This window comes from Hoplias malabaricus, chromosome X2 (assembly GCF_029633855.1).
Source record: "Hoplias malabaricus isolate fHopMal1 chromosome X2, fHopMal1.hap1, whole genome shotgun sequence".
Taxonomy (NCBI): Eukaryota; Metazoa; Chordata; class Actinopteri; order Characiformes; family Erythrinidae; genus Hoplias; species Hoplias malabaricus.
The window spans coordinates 34667716-34687857 of record NC_089819.1 but is presented as its reverse complement, the minus strand read 5'-3'; the positions used below and the strand labels follow the sequence as shown (position 1 = coordinate 34687857).

The 20142-nt window shown below is 43.6% G+C and overlaps 1 protein-coding gene across 4 annotated transcripts in view; it reads left to right on the top strand.

Annotated features, from left to right (window-relative positions):
* LOC136676403 (mitochondrial sodium/calcium exchanger protein-like) overlaps positions 1 to 20142 on the top strand; it is a 63504-nt gene that overhangs the window by 33079 nt on the left and 10283 nt on the right. For all 4 annotated transcript variants that reach the window (XM_066653392.1, XM_066653393.1, XM_066653394.1 and 1 more), the window contains one exon: positions 4614 to 4755. In XM_066653392.1, coding sequence (XP_066509489.1) covers positions 4614 to 4755 — 142 coding nt within the window. The remainder of the gene's footprint in view (positions 1 to 4613; positions 4756 to 20142) is intronic.

Genomic DNA, 20142 nt, shown 5'->3' with positions numbered 1-20142 from the left:
ATCTGGATCCTGGACTTCCTGACTGGGAGACCTCAGTCAGTCCGGATCGGTAGGAACATCTCCAGCACCATCACACTGAACACTGGAGCCCCCCAGGGCTGCGTGCTCAGTCCACTGCTGTTCACGCTGCTGACCCATGACTGTGCAGCGATGCACAACTCAAATCATATCATCAAGTTCGCTGATTACATGACTCTGGTGGGTCTCATCAGTAAGAACAACGAGTCAGCATACAGGAGGAGGAGGTGCAGCGGCTAACTGACTGGTGTGAAGTCAACAATCTGTCTCTGAACGTGGACAATACCAAAGAGATGGGGTGAGCACTCTCCGCTGATCATCGACAACTGCTGTGGAGATTGTCAAGAATACCAAATGCCTTGGTGTTCAACTAGCGGCTGATCTCACCTGGTCCACTAACACCAGTAACATCAGAAAAAAAGCCCAGCAATGCCTCTACTTTCTGCGAAGGTTGAAGAAGGTTCATCTCCCACCTCCTATCCTCACCACTTTTTACAGAGGAGTCATGGAGAGCATCATAACCAGCTGCATCATTGTCTGGTTTGGGAACTGCACTGTGGCAGATCACAAGTCCCTCCAGCGGATCATGAGGACAGCTGAGAAGATTATCGGTGTGTCTCTTCCCTCCATCACAGACATATATACCACTCGCTGCACCCGCAAAGCACTCAGCATTGTGGGAGAACGCAACACACCCCTCACACCCAATCTTCAACCTACTGCCGTCTGGAAAAAGGTATCGAAGCATTCGAGCCCTCACATCCAGACTCCGTAACAGCTTCTTCCCACATGCTATCAGACTCCTGAACACCTAGAGACTGAGACTGGACTGAAGAAGCGCGCGCGCACACACACACACACACACACACACCTTCACAAAACACTGGTTTTTGGACTGAAAATGATATACAGAAAATGAGTGTACTGTTTACACACATCCTGTTTACATCATGGTTACATCCAGTTACCCTTTACAGCACAAATACACTTTAAATTGCAGTGTCTCTCTCCCTCGGCCCATTCCTCCCCCCGTACTTATGGATTTGTATTGTATTGTATTGTTTTGTATTTACTTAGCCATGTCTTTTGCACTTAAATGTGTATGCACTGTTTTATGTTTGCACTAGTTGCACTTTAATGCTGTGTATTGTTTTATGTTTTATGTCTTTTTCACTTTAATGTGTGTGCACTGTTTTATGTTTGCACTAGCTTTGCACTAGTTGCACTTTAATGTTGTGTATTGTTTCATGTAGCACTTTGGTCCTGGAGGAACGCTATCTCGTTTCACTGTGTACTGTAAACACTGTATACTGCTGAAATGACAATAAATTTCTTGAACTTGAACTATTCAAATCCCACTCAAATACTATATTTAACTAAAAATAGTACAAAAATTACATTTTATGTAGTTATAGAGAAAGTCTGGGGTAATTGCCTCATAGCAGAGCATTTCTTTGAGGTACACATTAAGCAAAGCTACAAGGAGCTGCTGCCTTGAAATTTCAGATATCCATATACAGGTAGAAAAACTAAATTGAGTTGTGAACAACTATTAACTCATTATATACAGGTATCTGTAAAATGTACAGCCAATGTCAGGAAAGAACATAAACATCAATTCAATCTGCCTTAAATACTGCAGTATTTAATGAATGAACATTTTAACTGATTTTTCATTACATTCATCAATAATCGGGTTTCCTCTGCTAGCATAATGCTATTTCATCTAGTGCATCAGTGGCTGTTCAGTTTGATTAATTAAAGATTGCAACAGGAATTTGATTAATGTTTTTTCTTTTTTTTTTTTTTTTTCTTGAAATAACACTCACTGTCAGGAAACTCACTACCCCATCTTCCTGCATACACCATGTACGTAGGGTTGCCAACTTTATAAAATCAAAATAAGGATCACAGAGGCAGGGGACCAGTATGCCCAGAAAAAAAAAACCTTTTCAACTGTAGTAAAACAGATGAAACATATATTTGTTTAGCCATCTGCCATCAGGGGTTTGTGTCTGTCAGTAGCCGTTTTGAACAATGGCAAACAGAATCTGTCCATGTATTTTGCAAATACTGTATTACCAGTTTAAAATAATTATTATTTTTAATTGTTCATTAATTACAATAAGATCTCAAGTGAGAGTGTAAGTCAAAGAAAATTTTTATTTTTTGGACGTAATCAACAGGATTTTGACTGGTCATTTTCAGAGAAGTCTCCACTTCCCCAACTCAGATTGGAGTCTGAGTTATCACCCAGAGAGTGTCCTAAAACAACACTACAGGCCTCGCCAGGCCATATTTATGACCCAAGGTCTCTAAAAGTGTCAAGACAGGAATCTTTGATGATGCAAAGGCACTCCAAGGATCAACTTATGCTCTCTGTAAAAGTGTTTAGTCAATAACTGTTCAAACCATGGAATTAAATCTTAATTCCCACTGGTTAAAACAGTTTGAAGTTGCATATGGGATACAACTGTGCTACAGTCCCCCTAAAACAGGTTTAACAACGTCCATGTTCTGGACTAATTTAGCACCTAGAATATTTTCCTAAGGAGACAATCTGTTGTAATTCATGCAAAATATGGATTGGCATTGTCTTATTGAAATAAACTAGCCCTTCCCAGAAGATAAAGTCTTTGCTGGATGGCAGCATCCATCCATCCATCCATTATCTGTAACCGCTTATCCAATTTAGGGTCGCGGGGGGTCCAGAGCCTACCTGGAATCATCGGGCGCAAGGCGGGAATACACCCTGGAGGGGACGCCAGTTCTTCACAGGGCAACACAGACACACACACATTCACTCACACACTCACACCTACGGACACTTTCGAGTCGCCAATCCACCTGCAACGTGTGTTTTTGGACTGTGGGAGGAAACCGGAGCACCCGGAGGAAACCCACGCGGACACAGGGATAACACACCAACTCCTCACAGACAGTCACCCGGAGCTTGGATGGCAGCATGTTGCTTCAAAACCTCTATATATTGTTCAGTGTTAACAGTGCCTTTGCAGATGTGCAAGTCACCCATGTGATGTGCACTAATGCACCCCCATACCATCTTGGATACTGGCTTTTGAACTGTCTGTTTATAGCTAGCCAGATAGTGCCTCTGGTAGGAGTGGATCAAACATAGTAGTGCTGCTGGAATAAGCACTGTGTCCACTCACTGTCCACTTTGTTAAACACACCTAACTAATTGGACCCCCTTGTAGATGTAAAGTCAGTAACAGTAGCTCATCTGTGTTTGTGTTGGTCATTCTCTAGTCCATTATCAGTGAACACAATGCCATTGGTCAAATATTTTTGGGTGGTGGACTATTCTCAATTCAGCAATGACACTGAGGTGTTTAAAAACTTCAATAGCAATGCTGTGTCTGATCCACTTGAATCACTGCAACACACTAACACAACACCACCCCGCCAGTGTCACTGCAGTACTGAAAATTATCCATCATCCAAATCATACCTGTTTTGTGACTGTCTGCTGGGGGTCTTAACTTTCAGTGGGAATATGAAGGACACCTGCTGTGTTCAAAAGATATTCATCCATTCATTGTCTGTAACTGCTTATCCAGTTCAGGGTCACGGTGTTGCCAGAGCCTACCCAGAATCACTGGGTACAAGGCAGGAACACACCCTGGAGAGGGAGCACCTGTCCTTCACAGGGTGATACACACTCACACCTACAGACAATTTTGAGTCACCAGTCCACCTGCCAGTGTGTGTTTTTGGTCCTTGGAAGGAAACCGGAGCTGCTCAAAAAATATTGTGAACTAAAAATGAATATACATTGGACAGCAGCAATAACACTTTTATTTATATTATGTAAGGTAGATAAAGAAGTTCCCAAGTTCTTTACTGTTAAGTTTAATTAAATTTTTTCTTTTAATTTTTGCAACATTTGCCCACACAGTCTTTTGTTCTAAAACCTTAGCCTTTTTGAAATGCTCTTTTTAAAACTCACTCATGCCACTCACCTGAGTCAGTTAAACAAATTTGTTTCTTTTGTGGCATTATACAACTTTAACATTAAAATATTATATTAAAATGTTTCCATTCTCAGCTTCTTTTTAATGTGTTGCTGACATTCATTCATTCATTCATTATCTGTAACCGCTTATCCAGTTCAAGGTCACCTTCCATTCAATCAACTCCTTTTGTCTTCAGACCAGAGAGGAGACAACCGAGATTAACTGAATAGAGCATGTCTGGAAAGGTGTTAGAAATACAAAAGAGAGTAAAAACAAATGGTAAAAGACTTGGAGTCATACTGGGAGCAGGATACATTGAAAGGTGATTGAAATGTAAAAGAGCAAACAGATGGTAACTTCAGAAGGAATTCCAGGTATAAGAGATGCTAGTTGAGAGACGGTTAGAGAGAGAGGAAACAGTGCTACGCGTAGCATTCTCTCTCCATTAATAAATTGTTGTTTTACTTGATGCTGACTCAGACTCAGCTTTCTTACTTCTGTCATAATTCTCCACCACACCACTAACAGCAAATAATATTTTTATTTTGCAACTAACAAAATGTAGTAAAGCTTGCTAGTGCTTGTAATGACCACTCACTCGTGTTTTTCATTTTAAAGTTTCCATTTCAGGTAGTATTACTCTTGACAGTTCCAGTTGTGGATACTGATAAAGAAGATCGTAACTGGATACGCCCTCTTAACTCCCTACACTTCATCACTGGGCCACTGGTGTGTGTGCTTACTTTCAACTCAGGAATATGTAAGTGTCTATGCATACGACCAAAGGAAAATACAACGCTGTGTAGCATGGGTACAGTATTTGGATTATTTGTGCTTAATTGTGTTTGTTCTGCCCTTGCTATATGTGCTGGATATAACTTGAAGCTTAATGCCTTCTTAACACCAAGACTCTAAAAACAGCTGTCCCGTTGTCCATAGGTTTATTAATGTTGCAAAGAAAAGGTGAAACTGTAACAACTGTTATTGTTACACTGTTACAGACTTGAGTTGTCTATTTATATCGTTTATATTTATAAATTGAAATGAAATTTATTTATTATTTATAACTGTTTACATACAAACTTTCAATGTCCCCATACTTGTATTTGTCATTAATCACATTGTAACTGCATTCAAATATAGCATTGTTCTCAAACCTTACAAACATCCATTTTTTTAAAAAAAGAAATGATGTGCACTTAATCAATCAATACATACCCACAATGCTACCAAAGGCATAAGATGTATGCAGATGGATTTAGGTAACAAACTGCTTTCAATGACATACATTCTCACATTTGCTAGTTTTAGAGTCACATGACCACCAGTTTCTAGCATTCACTTTTCTTGAAGAGACCACAACACAATATACATGAACAGAAAGTTAAAGTGGAAAATAGTGCCCCCCCATGACTACAACAAGAACAAAACAGTGGTTATTGATTATGGGTTATTGTTATTATTATTTAGGGTTCAAGTTCGCAGAACCCTACTGTATTTGTTAGGATTTCTCTTCTTCTTCTTCTTCTTCTTCTTATTATTATTATTAATACTTTTCTCCTGAAAATGTCGTTGTGCGGAAGAGTCTGTAGGTCGTACAGATACCCCACTTGGAGGGTAGATGTAGTCTGTGTGCATCTCAGTGGACAACAAAAATTACACTGATTCGCCTAATGGTGGTGCTATAGCAGAGCAAAATGTGTTTAGGTCCATATCTCCTACACCGTAAGGCGTAGAGATGAAATCCTTCTTTTTCCCGATTCCTTGGGTCCTCACAAATCAAAAATTGATTAGTCAAAATTAAACTCCACCCACTTGGATTTTGAGCTAATTTGCATAATTTGCAAAACCTACTTTCACGAACTAGTCTTTGAATTTTTGTCCAATTCGCTTGTATTATTATTATTATTATTATTATAGTTAACCCTTTTTAGAGAATAATAATAATAATCTATTATGAATTTGGTTACAATTCCCTGCTAGAATGTGGGTTTTTTCCAGGATTTTCAGAATCCTTTGAATGAACAAACTTTAAACAAACAATATCAATTAAAATCATAAAGGATACTTTATTGGAATAAACAATAATCACTTAATCACAATTATTAAAACCTCATAGACTAGATTGACGCAGGTGAAACAACTCTTATGAGTCTTAATAATAATAATATGAAGGTGGTATCGGTTATGTGTGACTAAATATGATCTAACTCTAATGTAAGTTAACTAGTGATTATACTTTTTTTTTTATCAAGGGACTCGTTAGGCACCAACTCTGAAAATGAGATTTGAGGCTTACTTTGACGTTTTGAAGCCTACGAACCAGCAGATCTGTTGAGCAGAGATGATCCGGACCTTGATTGGTCCTGCACCGCCATGAGTACTGATGAGAATGGTGCCGTCAAGGAGGGATTCCCTCCAGTATAAGTAGGCCTCTGCAGCGTTCTCCTAAGCAGGAGAGACATAGTCGGGGTTCATTGTCCAGACAGGCAGATGGCTTCGCTGTTCTGGTTGGGATTTTCCAATGAAGCTGGCAGGTCGTTGTGGCCTGTTCATCAGTTTCAGAATTGGTGTCTGAAGTCCATATCTATTTACCAATCTCTGGGGTGATTCCTTATTCTGGCCAAGAAATAATTTTCACCTGCTGTGATTAGTAGTAAATGAAAACAAAACTAACAAATAATACATTGTGACTGACACTGACAGAGTTATTTTTTTAAAGGCTCAAATATATGGAGCTCAGTATGGCTAAGTGAGCTTAATTTTCAGAATTGGTAAAAGCGTCCCCTTTTCAGTTCTCAGATGGGTCCTTGTTCTTCTTCTGTGCATCTTTTGAGCATCTTTCTTGGATGAGTGGGAGCTCACACTATTTCCTTCTTTTCAAAGTGAGTTTGGATTCACGCACTAAGAATTTATGGGCAGCTTTATAATATATATATATATATATATATATATATATATATTATATATATATATATAATTATATATATATATATATATTGTAGTGTAGTAAGTACACCGAAAAATATAAATATATATTTATATTTATAGTTTTATAGCGTTGACCTTATTCAAACTCCTCTAATCTCTGATATTTGACTTAATGATATTAACTAAAGTTTATAATTGGCTTAGGCAATTATAACATTACTAATTAGTTTGAGAGTGAATAATAATCACGCTAAGTGAGTACGTCAGGATTTTCAGGAAAATAATGAACAAATTGCAAACACTGTGATTTCAAATAATGAGAGTTTTATTAATAAAGAGAAGATATTTTCATTGGTTCAAGATGGCGCCGAGGATGGCAGCCACGGTGACGAGCTCCTCCGTGTTATGTTTGTTTTTGTTAATTAATGTTGTCTATTGTACCTCAAACTTGGTCAGCTGGAACAGAGAACAGTTATTAACCGCCAGGGACAACATTTCTCCTGATTTTATGCCGGAATTTATTCAAAAACCTTCAGAGTGTGTGGAAATCTTTACAACAGCCGCGCTGACACTGCTCGGCCTCGCAAGGAGACGCTGGAGTCGCAGACGAAGGGGCAGACGCGCGGGCGCGCTCGTGCGTCTCAGGCGGCGCGGGCCTCGCACACCTCTACCATCATTATTCCTCTCCAACCTCCGATCTCTCAGCAACAAAACTGAGGAACTACTCCTGCTCCACCGGACCAACAAGGACTTCTCCTCTGCTTCTGCCCTCTGCTTCACGGAGACCTGGCTGAACGAGCTGATCCCGGACAGTGCGCTAGACGTACCGGGCTTCCAGCTACTGAGAGCGGACAGAGACGTGGAACGTAGCGGGAAGAGTAGGGGAGGAGGAATCTGCTTCTACATCAACGAGCGCTGGTGTAGAGACACTACAGTATTGTTAACATCATGCTCTCCTCATCTGGAGTCTCTCTTCATTAACTGTCGGCCGTTTTACTCTCCCAGAGAATTCAGCTCCTTCATTCTGGCCGGCGTGTACATCAGGCCGAGTGCGTGCACCAGCGACGCGCAGAGACAACTGGCCGAACAGATAATGGAACTAGAGAGAGACCATCCAGACTCACTGCTGATCATTCTGGGGGACTTTAACAACGCTAACCTCACGAAGGAGATGCCCAAATACAGGCAACATATCGCGTGCGCTACACGTGAAGGCAACACACTAGACAAATGCTACACAAGCATCAAGAATGCCTATCGCGCTGTTGCGCGCGCCGCTCTCGGGCTCTCCGATCACAGCCTCGTTCACCTCATTCCCACGTACCGGCAGAAACTCAAAACCAACAAGCCGGCCATTACAACAGTGAAGAGGTGGACCAGTGGAGACATAGAGAAGCTGCAGGGCTGCTTCGAATCCACAAACTGGGCTGTGTTTGAGGAGGCGACAGACGGACTGGACGAATACACAGACGCTGTGACGTCATATATAAGCTTCTGTGAAGACAGCTGTATTTCAACTAGAACACGTGTTAAACACAGTAACAGCAAACCCTGGTTTTCTATAGAACTGAAACAGCTTAGGCGAGAGAAGGAGGCCGCATTCAGGAGTGGAGACAGAGCTGTCTACAAAAAAGCCAAGTACAGATTGGAGAAAGGGGTTAAAGCAGCGAAAAGAAAGTTCTCAGAGCAGCTGAATAACCACATCACAGCTAACGACCCATCGTCAGCCTGGAACAGTCATCAGCTTCTCACTGGCTACAAGGTGAGAAATACCCCCCTCCACCTGAACGACCGTCAGCTCACCAACGACCTGAATGAGTTCTTCTGCAGATTTCAAACAATAGACAATCAGCAGACTCTCTCACCCCATCATCAACCCCCCTCCTCCCCCACACTGGCTCTCACACCTCCACCCCCAGCTTGTCTCACCATCAGCCTGCAGGACGTCCACAGACTCTTCAGCAGACAGAAGGTGAAGAAAGCCCCGGGACCTGATTCAGTTTCTCCATCCATCCTAAAACACTGCTGTGACCAACTAGCACCAGTCTTCACCAGCATCTTCAACAGATCACTGGAGCTCCGTTGTGTTCCAGCCTGCTTCAAGACCTCCACCATCATTCCAGTCCCCAAGAAATCCACCATCACTGGATTTAATGATTACAGACCTGTCGCCCTGACATCTGTGGTCATGAAGGTCTTTGAACGCCTGGTCTTAGCCCACCTAAAGACCATTACAGACCCCCTGCTGGACCCCCTGCAGTTTGCATACAGAGCAAATAGATCTGTTGATGATGTGGTCAACCTAACTCTCCACTTCATCCTTCAGCATCTAGACAGCTCTGGAACCTACGCTCGGGTTCTGTTTGTTGACTTTAGCTCGGCTTTCAACACCGTTGTGCCGCAGCTACTTCAAAGCAAACTGTCCCAGCTGTCAGTGCCGGACTCCATGTGTCAATGGATTGCAAACTTCCTCACAGACAGAAGACAGTATGTGCGGCTTGGGAAACACACCTCAGACCTTCGAACACTCAGTACTGGAGTTCCACAAGGGTGTGTTCTTTCACCCCTTCTCTTCAGCCTTTACACCAACGACTGTGTCTCCAAGGAACCAGCTGTAAAGCTCCTGAAGTTTGCAGATGATTCCACTCTGGTGGGCCTCATAGCCAATAGTGATGAGTCTGCTTACAGAAAGGAGGTTGGTCAGCTGGTGTCCTGGTGCAGTGACAACATCTTGCTGCTGAACACAGACAAGACTGTAGAGATGGTGGTGGATTTCCGACGCAACCCACCCCCTGTATCCCCCCTCTACATCAAGGGCACCGCAGTTTCCACTGTAGAGTCACTCAAGTTCCTGGGCACCACCATATCCAGGGACCTGAAGTGGGAGAGGAACACCGTCTCCATCACCAAGAAAGCTCAGCAGAGAATGTTCTTCTTGAGACAGCTCAAGAAATTTGACCTGCCACAGACCCTGATGATCCAGTTCTACACAGCGATCATCGAGTCCATCATCACCTCATCCATAACCACCTGGTTTGGTTCCTCTACCTCACAAGAAAGAGCCAGGCTCCAGCGCATCATCAGATCAGCAGAGAAGATCATTGGATGTAACCTGCCAACGCTTCAGGAGATCCACACCAGCAGGGTGAGGAAACGCGCTCGCAAAATTATGCTTGACCCCTCACATCCTGGACATCACCTCTTCCAGACTCTCCCTTCTGGTAGAAGACTAAGGATCATCAAAAGCAGCACAACACGACATGCTAACAGCTTCTTTCCCAGAGCTGTAGCTCTCCTCAACCACAGTGAACACCTCTGAGTCTCCAAACCACTGAACTAAACCGACTGGACATAACTGCACTGAACAGGACACTTTACTCACTTGCACTATGCTATTTTGCACAGCTGTACAGAAGTTCTATTTCTGTAACTTCTACAACAATATATAATATAACCTACTTTAGGAATATCTGGAAACATTTATATTCATACGCATATCTGTACAGTATAGATTTTATATTTTATGTTGTCTAATTTATGTCTTAACGCTCTTTTTTTTTCCAGTACTTAACTGTATTTTTTTTAGTCTGTTTATTGTTTATTGTACCTCTTTTAAAGTTTTGTTAACAGTCTGTGTACGTGTTACATGTCATACAATTTGTCACCAAGACAAATTCCTAGTATGTCTAACATACCTGGTGAAATAAAGAGATTCTGATTCTGATTCTGATTCTGATATTTAATTAACATAGCGTAGCCTCACGGTATCACAACAGGGAAACCGATTTTGACCTTAAGGTGGGCTAGGCATTACTGGCTTGTGATTAAATTGTTGCTAACTAAGGTTTAATAAATGGTACATTATAAAGTGATTGACTTAGATATCAGCTCCTGGAAAAGTGTGAAATACGCTAGCTTACTTTTGCCGTTTCACCGAGCCGTCGCGTCCTGCTGTTTAATCTCCGTGCTCTGGGGTTGTTCTCGTCGTTCCCACGTGGTGAGAGACAGGCCCGCTTATGGAGGATCTCTTTCCGGTTGAGTTGAAAACTTTCGACTCCAAGCTGAGCTGCGTCGATCGAGATTTCCCTTCTTTGGATTTTCACAGGCGTGGCTGGTTTCCACCGGAATGGAGCGGCTTTTTCAGAGTATTAGCTAGTCTCGTTGTTCAGTTTTCCAGGAGTAATGTCTTCAGGAATCAGCTTATAACGTTAATATATCTGCTATCGACTAATCAAAAGATTGATATCTTATTCTGGCCACAAATAAGTTTCACCTGCTTTGATCACTCGTGAGATCACACTTCGATGGGTAATAAAACATAAACAAGATTAAAAGAAAAGAATATATTCAAATTACTCGACGTATTAGTAAAACTTCATACTATTAGCTAATTTCAAGACATCTCTCGTAAGCTTTCAATGAAGTCTCTGAGGTTTTTCTTTGTTTCGTTGTCGGCGTGGAGAAGAAAGCGTTTCTTTGTCGTTTCAAAGTTTCTCGGATTTTCTCGCCATTATTGTTGTCTTTTCTTCTCCGTGAACTGTTTCTTCTCGTCGGCTGAACTCTTCTCTTCTTGGCTGCTGAACTGAACTTTTGGATCTTCTCAGCTGCTGAACTTCGAACTGATCTGTACTTCTCCTTAACAGAACTCCGTTGAGCTGCTCTGTGTTTTCAAGGCTGGCGCGGTCACGCCCTAACGGGAGGTGTCCTTTTCCTGATTGGGCACAAATTCAGTCTCACGTGACTCTCGCGAGGGGGAGAAAGTAGAAGGGGGTTTGAATCATTGATTCACAGAGAAAGAATATGAATTTCGCGTATCGAAATTCTTATACCTGTTATCAACATATAACAATGAGTACACTGGACTATTAATATCAAACGTTTACATGAGGTTCCATCTTTACGTCCCATTTATGATGCTATGCTGGGAAAGAATATTAATTCGTTTAGTCCTATTCAGAGGTAGGATTTCTCTTCATGATAGGAACAGTCCATAATATACAACATTTCATTAGGAGATAGGCATTCATCTGAGGGTACAGAAAGTGACATTAATATATAGGTTTAATACACAAATAATCAGAGTTTGATTATTTTCCGCTATTGTTTTCCAGCGACTTCGAGCGAGGCGTAGTTTCGCCAGTGTCCATTTGGTGTCGCTGTTGATCCATGCTTCGGCGGGTGATTCACGGGGGTTCACTCGAGGTCACTTTTGGTTAAAACATTTGTTGGCCCTGTTTAGTGGGCTCGAGATAAGGAGCCGACATTTAGGTGCCATTGTCATAGACGGCCGTAAAAGCTCTCTTCTTTGTTTGAGGTTCCTGTCTCTTAAGAGCATTATAAAATAGGTTATCTCGACAGTTCCTGTTAGTTAAAAGAGAGACGGGGGGGTGTTGGGGCCATGTGTTGAAAGTGTCCTTCTCAAGTCCTTTGATGTTTCAGCTTATGAGTGTGCGTGTGTGTGGGGCTTTGCACCCCCGCGGGCACAACAGTCCTGTGGAAGGTTGGATGTTGTCACAGACGAGAGGTTTTATTCAGACTGGAAAAGTTTAATTCAAAACTTTTCATTTCGATCTGGTTATCTGGTCTGTACTCCACTACAGCTGCGATGGGATTAGTAGATGGGTCAGAGACATGGCTAAGCATTTTAGAAATGGATGGGTCTCGAGCTTGGAGAGTAACTAAGTCAGCGTCTGAAAAAGCAGGGTTAATAGAGATAATGGTAGTTTTGGCATTGTCAGGCGAAGCCTTCGTTACTGTTCGAGACCGTGTGACAGCTAGGACTTCGATGTCGGGTGGGTTTGGAAAAAGGGAGGGATCTCCTTGATCCTATCTGCTTGATCATTGAATTCTTTGTCATCTCCCGGGACTCGGGAGTGACCTTTCACTTTCTTCCAGTAGATCTGCAGGTCATGCGTGTCTACCAAGTGTTCGCATGCCGCGAAAAGCTTTTTGTGTTTAACTGGCTTTTTGTTTGACGTGGTGTAGTTGTTGGTTTTCCACAGTCTCAAGTGGCATGTGAAACTTAGGCGCGCGTAGTTGGAGTCTGTGCAGATCACCAACGTTTTTACGCTTTTCTGGACTGCAGACTGGATTGTGATGAGAATTCCTGCTATTTCAGCATATTGGGAGGACTGAGCACCCAATTTGAAACTTAGGGGTTCGTGAGGCCATCCGTTTATTCCGATAATACCCACCCCTGCCATCAGGGTGTGTTCTCGGCGGAACGAACAACCATCTACATACGCAGTGACAAGGTCTTTGCATGTGTTAGGATCGAAATAGTGGTGGTTAGCCACGGTGGGTAAGAGGGTTTCTGGAGTTTGTGGCACTTGGGAAGGAATGTTTCCTTCGCATCGCCTGCAGGAAGCAAGGCCTGTGCCTAGGGGGCTCTTGTAGTTTTGCGCGTAACGTACCTCTAAGTCAAAGCTTTGGAGAGCCATTAGCCATGATGCTACTCGAGCGTTAGTTACTACACCCTCTCGAATTCGTTGGCTGTTTAAGAAAGTGACTGGTTGATGATGAGTTTCAACAATCACCTTCTGACCACCTAGGTAGTTGGAGAAATGTTTGACTGCCCACACTGTTGCTAGTAGTGCTTTTTCGCAGTCACTGTATTTGTTTTCGGCAGCCAGCATAGTTTTACTAGCATAGGATATGACACGTTTGTCTCTGTCGTGTAATTGATACAGACCGGAGCTGAGACAGTGGTCCGAGAACCCTACTTCTAGGTAGAATTCTTTGCTACTGTCAGGATAGGCAAGGCATGGAGCCGTGCACAGTTTCGATTTTAGTGCCTGCATGGCGTGTTCCTGGGCTTCGCCCCAGGTGAACGGAGTATCCTTTTTCAGGAGGTCATAAAGTGGACGAGCTAGGTCCGCGTAGTTCTCTATGAATTGTCGTGAGTAGTTGCATACTCCTAAGAAACTGCGGAGTTCCTTAAGATTGGTGGGTGCTGCGAGGTTTGTTACCCCTTGCACTCGACTCACTTGTGGTTCAACACCATCAGTGCTTACGAGCAGACCGACGTAATTCACTTTTGTCCTGCACCACTGACATTTGGAGAGTGATATTTTCGCACCTGCTGTTGTAAGCTGGTCAAGAACATGATCAATCTCGTCAACGTGTGCCTGTAGGGAGTGGTTACGCATGAGTATGTCGTCCACATATATGAGGGTGCCTCGCTCGCGGGCATCAGGGCATGCTTTGTTTAAGAAAATATTAAACTCCGCGGGTGAGTTGGCATATCTAAAAGGGCACCGAGTGAATGTGTACTGTCGGTTTGCGAAAGTGAAAGCGAGCTTGTGTTGGTCTTCTGCTTGCACTGGGATGGTCCAGAAGCCAGAGGCTACATCGATGGTGGAAAAGTAGTTAGCGTTTCGGACCGAGGGAAGTTCTTGCTCCAATTGTGTCATCGGCCATCGAGACAAGGGAACCTGTTGATTTAGTTTCCGATAGTCGATGGTTAAGCGCCATTTACCATTTGGTTTTATGACGGGCCATAATGGTGCCGAATACGTGCTGTTACAGGGTCGAATTATGCCCTTTTCCAGCAAGTCATCAATGATTTCTTGTACCGGTTCATAGGATGCCAACGGAATTTTGTATTGGCGGACAAACGTGGGTGGTGCTCCTGGACGAGTGGGAATGCGTACTGAATGAATGTCAGTGAGACCACAGTCCGTTGAGTTTTTGGAAAAAGTGTTTTGATATTTAAGGAGCACTTCACAGAGTTTCTCACGTTCTTCTTTGCTTTGGAGGGCGTCGGCCTCCTTTAGAACTTGTTCGACTTGGATACGAAATTCGGAGTCAGATAGTTCTTTCGAAGTACGTGGATTTGAAGTGTTTTCTCCTGCTTCGGGAAGAAGAGATGGTTCCCGGGAGGATTCCGGGGATGAATCTATGGAAAGAACCGTGATCGTCATTTGATTGTCGTCAGCGAGATCTATCCTGCAAATGGCGTCGTTACTCATGTCCAGAGCTGAAAAGAGAGCAACAGCTCGTGTCGGATGAGTGTAGAACACCTTTGATTCTGCATGATCAAGAAGCAGGGATTCAGGCATTGGTCCTATGATCGGAATTCGCAACTCGAAGTCATGGAATTTCGTACTGACTAACCAACCCAGAGGGGATGAGTGAGGGATCGTTAAGGGTTGAGTGTTTTCGTTCCGTACGAATAGATAGGTGGATCTTGCTCGCGTCTCCACCAAAGGTGTGGCTTCGAGGGTGAGGCCTAGTTCGAAGAACAGAGGTGACGGTTGGAAAAGTGCATGCGTGTGGCTTAAGTGTTGGCCAGGTCGCATGACTAAGCGGATGGGTACATTTGCTGTGTTCGCAGGTACCACAAGTGAACCTTGGTTAGTGACCTGACATACCTCGGGAATAGTTTGTCCTGAGCCTAGGTTGCTGAGATCGGAGGACCAGGTTTCCGTTGAAACATCAGTCAAAGACCACAGTACACTATTGAGGGTGTCTACGTGGACGTCGAGGCGTACCAAGAAGTCACTTCCAATGTAGGCGTCGTGCGGCAAGTTAGGGACGACCAAGAAATAATGGGTGATTACCCTTTTGTTCCACTGGACGGTTAAAGCGCAAATTCCATCAGTGGGTGACATTGCTTTTGATGCCAGGTTAAGAGGAAAGCGACAAGGACTGCTCACCAAAGGAATATTTGGTTGAGTGAGGCGCAGAGCGTTAAAGAGGGTTTGGCTTATGGCGGACTGGTCGGCCCATAGAGCCAGAACTGCATTGTCTACATGATAGTCCTGCATTGTGAGACCATTCACGATGGGAAGGCCGGGAGAGTCTGTTGTGGACGGCTGTGTGAAAGTGCACAGGAATGTGTTCCGTTGTTCTAACATGGCACTAGGGGGCCAGGGAGAGACTGCTGTCTCTGGCGTGGCTGCCATGGGCTCAGTTTCCTCTTCCTCGAAGTGAGGGATCTGACTTGGTGGATCTCCTATTGATTCTGGCCAGATTTCGAGACGGCAACACTGAGCTTCCCGGTGGTGCGGGGTGCAGATGGGTAAAGGCTCACGCACTTGTGCCCAGATCTTTGATCTTTTGAAGTCAATCAGTGGTTCGAAGCAATTAAGGAGATCTTTGCCGATGAGGAAGGGAATTGTTTCGAGAGGAGACACATGGACTGGATGCACTAAGGTCATTGGTCCGATGGCTAAGTGTATTAGTGCCATAGATTGGATAGTGAGGCCTGCATGTGAATACGGCTGAATTTTAAGAGAACAGTTTTGGAGCTGTATCTCGCGATTTTCACGCCGCGCAATGGCTCGAACCTGGCGGAACAAGGCGGAAGACATGAGCGTGACATCTGATGCAGTGTCCAACAGGGCCTCATGTACTAGCCTTCTCTCCACAATGGTGGACAAATAGAATTTGCGTGCAATCCCTTTCTCAGTTAAGTGTCCCATGAATTGTCGGACGGGTGTGTCGCCTTCAATGACTGAGGGGTCATTTGGCGTTAAACCTTCTTTACCGTCTAACTGAACAACCAAAACAGCACTGGAGAGTGGTTGCGAGTCACCCCCCTGTATCATTGGGTCTTCAGTGTTTGTTTGGGTCACGAGGAGATTGCACGGTGCGCTAGAAGACAGAGCTTCGCTTGTCACTTCTCCTACATAACTTTCTAACATTTCTGGGGTGTTAGAGGATGGCTTTGGGTTAGACCGCGAAGAGGTGATAGAAAGAACGTCAGGTTTTTTCTTTTTCTCTTTGCAAATCATTGCAAGCATTCGGCGGATGTCCTCTAACTCCTTAGAGCTGAGTTCCTTGCCTTTAAGCTTGTCTTTAGCGTGATTTTCTTTATTTTGATACCAGTATTTCTCTTTCTTTTCTCTATAGGAATCAGAAAGCTGGTTCGGAGCTGTTCGCTCATATCCCTTATGGGGATGTGATGGTTTTCCACGGCCCGCACCGCGGGTTTCTGCAGGGTAATAGTCACGACCATACCCAGCCCTGTCCCGAGGGTTCCAGAAATCTTTGTCGTGATTTCTGTCCAGCCTGCGAGGAGGGTAGCGCTTGTATTGGTGTGAGGGCGGATAAGGTTTCGGGCCCTCACTGGTCCACGGGGTGGAGGAAGGGTCCAGGGCGGATCTTTGTGGATCGGCCCGGGTGGCACCTTCTAACTCTAAATGTGGGGAGTTGGAGTCGACATTAAAGACTTGGGGTGTTTCGGACCGTCTGTTGGGAATTTGTTGGGATTTTAGGAAACCTCTGAGTGCTAAATCACGCAGCTGCCTGCTAGACAGGGTGCGAGGGCAAGCTGAGACTCCCAACTGATGACTGGTGTGGGGATGGAGGTTTTGGATAAATAGTGATTTGAAATTTAACTCTTCCTCCATTCCGGAGTCATTTCTAGGTCCGAAGTACGCCTGTCTAAGTCGATTATAATATTGCTGAGGGGATTCCTGGCGTTGCTGTTTTATGTTCAAAGCAGCGGCCAGTCCAGTCTGTGACAGGTGATTGGAGAATTCGTCCTCCAAGGCTTGGCACAGCACATCATATCGCGCTTTTACATAGTCTGGCTGACGTTCAATGAAGTTGCTGACGTCTCGGTTGGAGGTCAGTTTAATCACATATAGTCTGTCATCTATGGTGATCCCGGGGAACCTTTGGAGGTAGAAGTCAATATCTTTTAGGTAGGAAAAGATATCATTAGAACCGTCAGGTTTGGGATCAAAGCGGGTTATATTACGCGCAATTTTATCTAGGTCCTTATATGAGGGACCATGAGAGGGTAAAGGTTGAGGGGACCAGACACTGGGTTGCAGTGCTCTGGGTCTAGCAGGGCGGTGTAAGGGACGACTGACAGGAGACACAGGGGAAGGTGAAATACCCGTTGATACCAGAGGAGGTGCTGCAGCAGCTCTAAAGGTTACGGTCCCTGAGTCTGGTTCCTGATCCTCACTATCTTCCTGCTGGTCCTGTCTTCCTATAGCGGCACTAGGTGGCACATCAGGTGTGACCTGGGGCAGTGTGTTCCCTTCAGCTATTTCGCTTTGAAGTCGACTTAATTCTGCCTCTACCTTTGCCTGCTGTCGCCGTGATACATCAAGCTCACGTTTGCTGGCTCTGAGCTGTACTACAGCGAGGAGGGCTATTTGGCCTAATGCCTCAGTTTGGGGCTTGCCCTTGAGGATGTCGGTTAAGTGGTTCTCTACCCACTTAGCCACCATGTGGTCACGATGGGCCTGTGAGGTTTTCTGCACAGTTTCTGCGAGTCCAGGCATCACATCACTGGTGATGCTGGTCAGAACAGAGAATGCCTCATCCCACAAACCTTCTACATATACTTCCGAAGAAAAAGTCCCTTCTGCCATGTTAGCTGTGTTTTAACTGCGAGGTGTAACTTACTTCTATTTAGTTAGGATTAATTCCGTTAATCCCTTTTCTAACTAAATCTGAACTAAATTCACCTGTACCGAGTGCTCTAAGAGTAACTGCTAGTATGTATGGTGTTAGAGTTCACTTGTGAATCTCTAAGGGAAGTCTGTTAGTAGGAGAGGGTGGAGTGAAAGTTGCTATGCGCAAGTCAATACAAGAAGAGAGAAAAAAAATTTCAAAAAAAAAATTTTCAATAATTAAATTATTAAAAATTTTGAATTAAAGAATTGTCGAAAAATTTGGATTAAAGAATTTTAAATTAAGTGAAATTTATTACTACATACAATTTCCAATTAAGGAATTATGAAAGTAAAAGAATTTTCCGAATTAAAGAATTATTAAGAACAGCGAAATCAAAAGACTCCCTCTTGTAACTGCGTTTGTGATCTGGTATCGCGTTAGAGTGTCAATCTCTAATTACTGCACACTGTCTGCTGTAGTTGTATCAACTTATTATGCTTCCAAGCCTTTACTTGTAATTATTCAGATGTGCAGAGTTTAGAGACAGCCACTAGAACTGTGATACCAGGTCTTATCAGTGTGAACTGGTCGACAATTTCAATTGCGATAGCAAGTTTTCTCCATCAGAGGGTACTGAAGGTAAGTCTGAATGGCAACAGCGAGCTTCAGTATTTAAGTTGAACTTAAATTGTAATACCAGACTAGGACACCAGAGGGCGACAAGCAAGTTACAATGCAATAGCAGCAATGGACACCAGTCGGCGCTGGTGGGAATCCCAATAAACACGGCACGAGCAGACACAATAACACAAATGGGAATTTCCACTGTAGCGGGAAGTTTCAGCACTAGAGGGCGTTATCAGATTAAAATCTAAAATGGGATAAAGATTTTAAACGCTCAGATACTCTATCAAAAATAAAAATTTAATTTTAAAAGGGGAACAGAGATTTTACACTAAGGTATTTTAAAAGAGTTTCATCTGTAATGACAACTTTTAAACACCAGAGGACTGCTAAACACTTATGTTGTCTCGGCGGACAACCTCCCAACCACTAGAGGGTGTACGGAAATCAAACGTCAAGGGTAGCACCGCTTGACCACAAGGAGGAGCACGGGAGAACACGCTTCAATGGACGCTAGTTATGAAGTATTTTTCCCTGCAATTACGCACTTATACCACAAGAGGGGATTTGTCTTCCTCTGTTTTGGGGGTGTTTTGAATTTCCCTCCTTAGTTTCAGCTCCGCCCCTTCAAAGGGGTTCGTTCCTTTTCTGAATACGCGTTCAGTTTAACTGGAACAGCTGACAAGAGCAGATCGCTCTTCACACAAGCCGTATTTTCGGCTGTTTAATAACCTCCCAATCGCCTAGCGCGCGATCTCGTTATTAACGCTGGTAGCGACCCAGTTTAAAACGAACGGGGGTATTCGGTTCGGTGGTTTCTCGCCGGGATTCGCGGCTGAGGGGTCGAACCGACGGCAAAGTCTTAAAAGCGGAGTTTCACGCAATTTAGACGTGCCCAGGCCTCAATTTAATGCATGCAAAATGGCGCAGAGCCGCGCTCTTCAAAAACAACCAAGCTTATTTTCTAACCGGTATATACCACGACAGTTTTTCAAAAGTAACAGACACAAGACGCAATTACCCACATCAAGCTTTGAATCTCAATCGTTATTCAGCAACACAAACAGCGGAAAGTATTTCATAAACCCAAGCTGAGATTGTTTCAGTGTTTCACAGTTTGTACATTAAAAGCCTTTTTCCTGGCCTCGCGTGGGCGCCAAAAATAAATATGTCTGTATATGTAGTGTAGTAAGGTACACCGAAAAATATAAATATATTTCTATATTTATATTTA